Source organism: Rutidosis leptorrhynchoides, chromosome 9 (assembly GCF_046630445.1).
Source record: "Rutidosis leptorrhynchoides isolate AG116_Rl617_1_P2 chromosome 9, CSIRO_AGI_Rlap_v1, whole genome shotgun sequence".
In the NCBI taxonomy this organism is placed as follows: Eukaryota; Viridiplantae; Streptophyta; class Magnoliopsida; order Asterales; family Asteraceae; genus Rutidosis; species Rutidosis leptorrhynchoides.
Window position 1 is genome coordinate 238,200,434 of NC_092341.1, and position 5,383 is coordinate 238,205,816.

A 5,383-nucleotide genomic window follows, 5' to 3' on the forward strand; every position below is an offset into this window, starting at 1 on the left:
AAAAATATCTATACGTTATTATATAATAAGAAAAGAAATATAAAATATAATGGAAGACACTCAAACAGAAAAACAGAAGTTTATTTGTACACAGTTTTTAGAAGTACTAGAGTTGCATGATAGCCATTGGATCATCACTGTCAGTGGTCCAAATCTTTTATAAACTTTTATTAAAAACACCGTAATATGTATAAATTTGTGTGTGTGTGTGTGTGTTGGGGGGGGGGGGGGGATGTCTCGCCCATTACCATTTGAGTTTCGCACTAGGTTTATAATCTCTCCGTCTCAAATCTATTGTCACCAAATAAAAAACACACCGTTTAAGAAAAAAAAATATATACTTGTCACATATATTTTTCTGTTTATTTTCCAGTTTTACTCCTTACTTTTTATCTAATCTTTTTGTCATACATGCATAAAGTAGGCCACAAAAGACTTTTATCACAATATTCTTTTCCATTTATGAATGTGGACAATTAATTTGGGGCATCCCAAAATGAAATAATGGACTATAGATTTGAGACGAAAGAAGTATATCTTCAATTAGATATTATATGTATATGAAAATGTAACCAAATTACTATGGTATTTGCATTTAACTTTCTAAATTATTTTATTATATGTATTTAATATGTTATAGTAGGTAAACTTCAATTAGATATTTACATTATTAATCTCTCAATCTTAATTTGATTGATCCCTTTAACATGTTTATTAAATCTTCATCTTCCTTCCATTAAATATTTACAAAATGGTAAACCCAAACGTCTTATAATAACCCAAATCAAAATTAAAACTAAATCAAATCGAAACCAAATCCAGAGGCATATTTTCATCTTGTTCGCCTCATCATGAGCAAACCCGAATTCAGAGGTTCTAATGAATTACAAGTTTAATATTTATCTTCAAAACCTTAATAGAAATTTAATTCCTATATATGCTGCTTGTAGGTTTCAGAAGCATTCAAGAAATTAAATAAGCTCTAAATCGAAGTTGAATTTATACAAAAAAACAAAAAAAATGTAATAACTATACTTAACATTTTGAGTCAAATTAGTACAGAAGGATCCTTACCCAGCCATACCCAATCATCAAATTTGTACATATATTTGCAAAAGAGGAACAAATCTGTTTCAGTTTTAATTAATAGTTTCATACCCATCGTCATTTTTAAAAGCATTTCTCTTTTAGGATTTGTTGCAGAAGAGAATTAAATCAACTCGCCATCGATTGCAGCAGAGAATTAAATCTTGAAACCGAGAAACCTTCTTGTGATTTGTTATTTTATTATTTGTTACTGTCGTCACCGTTCCATCAATTTTCACCGGTTGTACCCATCAACAATAGTCACAAATCAAAACCACCATCGTCATCTTGCTGGAAACCGTGTTCATCATCCTTGCTAGCAAGGTTAACGAATTTCAGGTCATATTCTTCATCCGTTTTGATCGTCCATGTTCATCATCCTTCCTAGCAACGGACCTGTGTTCGTCATTCTTCTCAAGATCCATTAACAATTAATTCTTGGTGGTGATTTGGGTTTCGTTTGAGGATGGTGAAGGAGTCTGGTGGTGATTGGAGGTGGATGGCAAGGTTTGAGCTTGTAGGAAAATAGATAGTTAGGTCACATGGTTTTAGCTCTGTAACAACAGATCCGTAAGAAACCCTGGACATTGGGTGTGCTTGTAGCCGGAGCTGTAGCTTATTTTTGAAGCCGGTAGCGGGAACTTATTATATTTTATAAGTGTTTGGTAAGATAGCTAGAGCTTATTTTTCAGTTCATAAGCTCTACTTTTTTTCACAAGCTACTAAAAGTAGCTTATTTTTCCAGAGCTTATGATTTTCATAAGCTCTACTTTTTTTGTCTACCAAACGAAGCTTATGTCTTGAAGCTTATTAAAATCATAAGCTCAAGCTCCTATAAATTCCCATAAGCTCCAAGAAGCTGCTCACTCAAACACACCCATTACCTGGTTTTGACATGTTTAATTTTTCATTTACTTTTGTTAAAATTAAATGTTCGTTATGATTTCGTTAGATAAATTCATGTTTATTTGGATTTCGTTATGTCGAGGGACTAACTACGTCAAAAAATTAACTTTTGTAACCTGTTACCTGATTAATAAGTCATGGATTGCATACAATAGTACATATTTAAAAGTTAAATGCATACAATAGGAGATTTCAAAGTTGGATGCATACAATAGGAATTTAGTGAAAGTTCAATGCATTTTCATATACTTTTCCCTTTTAATATAGTTGTGAAGTAGCCAGTAGTGTTTTTTAATGGAGGGAATGTGGTTTTCGGGAATCTGCTGAAGGAAACGACGCATTTCGGCTTCTCTTTTATGGAGGGTTTAATTGATCCATTAAATTGTGCTTTTCAACTATAATTTCCCTAAATTTGATTTAACCTGCTCTCTTCTATTTCGTGTAATTCAAACTTTTCTAGTATGGATATTATGAGAGAACAGGCTTTGCAAACTTGACCACCTAAGCTAGTTAGCTAACTGGATGATATGAGTGCATAATAATTTTCATTTTATTAATAAGCATTATCATCCGACCTATATAAGATAATTTATTGGGACATGACATGCGTACAATTAACATATTTTTACATTAATATATAGCTAAAGTTACCATAGCAGGAAGGTCCAGAACTGCCAGATTCGGTTAAACCAACTTAACGAAACCAGCCTAGAACCGAACCAACCTGAAGTAAATTGTCTGGTCCAGTTATGGTACAATGTACACCCCTAGTTGTAACTCAAACATTCTAGGTAGACGCCCCAAAGCGAAATCTAGAGGTAAACTGAAAACAGCTGAAGTCGCGAGCTTAATATAAAGACAAAATGATGAAACCGAAAAGCCTGATGGTAATGGAGTAAAACACAAACGCTTTTGGTTGATGAAAAAACCAACTTTACCATCAAGTCATGAAAACAGTGGTTGCATTACAACTCAAAGAAATTTTGAAGTCCAGTAAATTCAAGTATCCGCCCCTAACAAAATATAAATGAAACATTTTGACAATCGGTAATCGGATAGTAATCGGCCAGGGTCTTAGAGGGAGTAATAAATAAAATTGGGAATTAATTAGAAAGTAGTCAGAAATTTGACTTTGATCGATTTTGAAATCCAACATAAATGGTCCAGTACATCCTATATAACATAACAGGAAACTATCACGAATAGATACAAAACAAGGAGGTTTTACCTAGTTTGCTGACATGAAGCTTAGTCAAGCAAAAACAAACCATTGAACATGTATGTACTGCCAGGATACAACTCGAGGCAATTCAGAAGTTAAAAGTTATAGTTTCAAGACCGATGCTTCTAAATAAGCCATCCAGTAAGTAAAGCAAAACAAAATAAGGAGTATACCATGAGATGAATGATTAAGACAACTGGAGATCTACTTCAGCTATGGTGGAGGCTCGAGGGAGCCTCAACAATTTCACAGCAACCATCAACCTCTCTTCTTTGTAACCATCAATTTTTAGGGATGGATCAGGATCAACACAGATAGTAATTTTTTTAAGCAAGGGGGTATACGCAAGTAAATTCTTAATCAATAATAATTCGTTCTTTGAACCTCTAAAGGGGTCAACCACCACATTTAGTAGCGGCAACTGCCCCATTGTGATGTAGTCCAAGTCTGAAGGATGTAATGCAAGCGATGGAATAGTATACTCGCATGAAGCCTACAAAAAATGTAAAGCTCTCAGATATAAAGCTATGAAGTTTAAAGATGAGATTTATGATACATATGCAACCTTCACTTACTGAGATCGAAAGAGTCTGCAAATTTGGACATCCCCAAATTATTTCAAAAGCAAATGCTAACATGATATTGTTGCTAAAATCCACCAAGTTTAATGTAAGAGTCTTGACGGAGGAAAAGGATTCATGGACAAACTTTCTAGAAACTGCTTCTTCTACGAACTGTAAGAAAAGTGGTCATAGAACACCACTTCGGTTAGTCATACATTTCATAAAGCATTGCTACAACATAATGTAATGTTACTTTTAAAGACCCAACTTGGCCTTACCTTGCAATTCAGAAAATTCAAATCAAGCTCTTGAAGTTCTGGAAAATAACCTCCAAGATTAAAACTAAAGGAATTTGTGATTGGCGTACTATCAAGCGCACGCAATGGAAAGGATAACATCTTGAGATTTCTAAGTTTAGCAATCTCAACTAATTTCAATTTTGAAGTAAAGTCTGTATAAAGATCATTACCAAATACTAGAATCTCAAGTCGCGGACACATAATGATAATTTCACAAAAATCACTAGCAAATGTTACCCAAGATAAATCCAAGCTCAAAAGATTTGGAAAACTACCAAAAGTGGGCACGGAATGAAAATGACAATTATAAAGCTTCAAATGTGTCAACTCTAGACAAGAGGATAGATAAGTGGGCAGCTCTATCTCTCTTCCATTACAATTCTCAAGAGTTAATTCCATAATTCCTTTTCTAGACAAAATCAGAACCCAATGATGCAAATCCTTAACATTCAGTTCTTTCTCATTCGGTACATGAAGGAAAAACTTTGTTATGGGACCTTTAAGATGAATGAGAAGATTACTTATGATCCTCTCATCATACCAATTATCATTTCCTTCAACATATAGTCGCAATAAATACTCAACGAAATCCTCATCAAATACGAGTTGAGTGAGCGTAGTCCACTTAAACCTCCAGTTTCTAGCCAAGATACTAGTCCTTACAGCATCTTGTATGGGCAAAAGATTCAGAATATGAGTTATCACAATATCTGGCATACTGCTAATAATATCATCTTTTGTTGACAACTTGGATACTTCACGACTCCCTTTGATCGGTTCCATTTAGCTGGCATTAAAAGTTTAACACATAGAGAAGCTATTGGTATTAGTAATTAAACGTAACTAATTAGATATTAAGGAATTTGATGCCATGTTTGTTGATTGTTGTCATGTATAAATGCATTAAAGTTTCATAAACTTTATATAACATGTAACATTAAGTAATATTACTCCGTATGTAATATTATGTTATGTGCATATACTTGATGATATGTATATAGAGTATATATCTTAAACTAGAACTACACTACTATGTAATAAGCTAATTTAATTTATTGGACACTTGAGACACAACTCATTAAGCTCGTGTTACGAGTAGGCAATGCTTAAAATATTCCCCAATCACAAGAAACTGTCCGTGTCAAATGATTACATTGATGATAAAAACTTTGATGCCGCCACATATAACTAAGTTTAGTTGGGGGTGGCACTCTAATCTGATTTAAACTGGGGTGGCCAATAAAATTTGATTTCACACTAGATATAAAAGGAACCGGTGCCTTCATTAGCTTTTGTAAAATCTCACG

General features: G+C 33.6%; 1 protein-coding gene across 1 annotated transcript; it reads right to left on the reverse strand.

Moving 5' to 3' along the window:
- Window positions 1-3,995: 3,995 nt before the first annotated feature.
- On the reverse strand, window positions 3,996-4,859 carry LOC139868613 (F-box/FBD/LRR-repeat protein At1g13570-like). Its single transcript, XM_071856946.1, has one exon. The coding sequence runs from the start codon at window positions 4,857-4,859 to the stop codon at window positions 3,996-3,998; it is 864 nt and encodes a 287-aa protein (XP_071713047.1).
- Window positions 4,860-5,383: the final 524 nt, after the last annotated feature.

Excerpts from the sequence above, each read along its gene's own strand:
- LOC139868613 (XM_071856946.1), bottom strand. The coding sequence starts at position 4,859 with ATGGAACCGATCAAAGGGAGTCGTGAAGTATCCAAGTTGTCAACAAAA.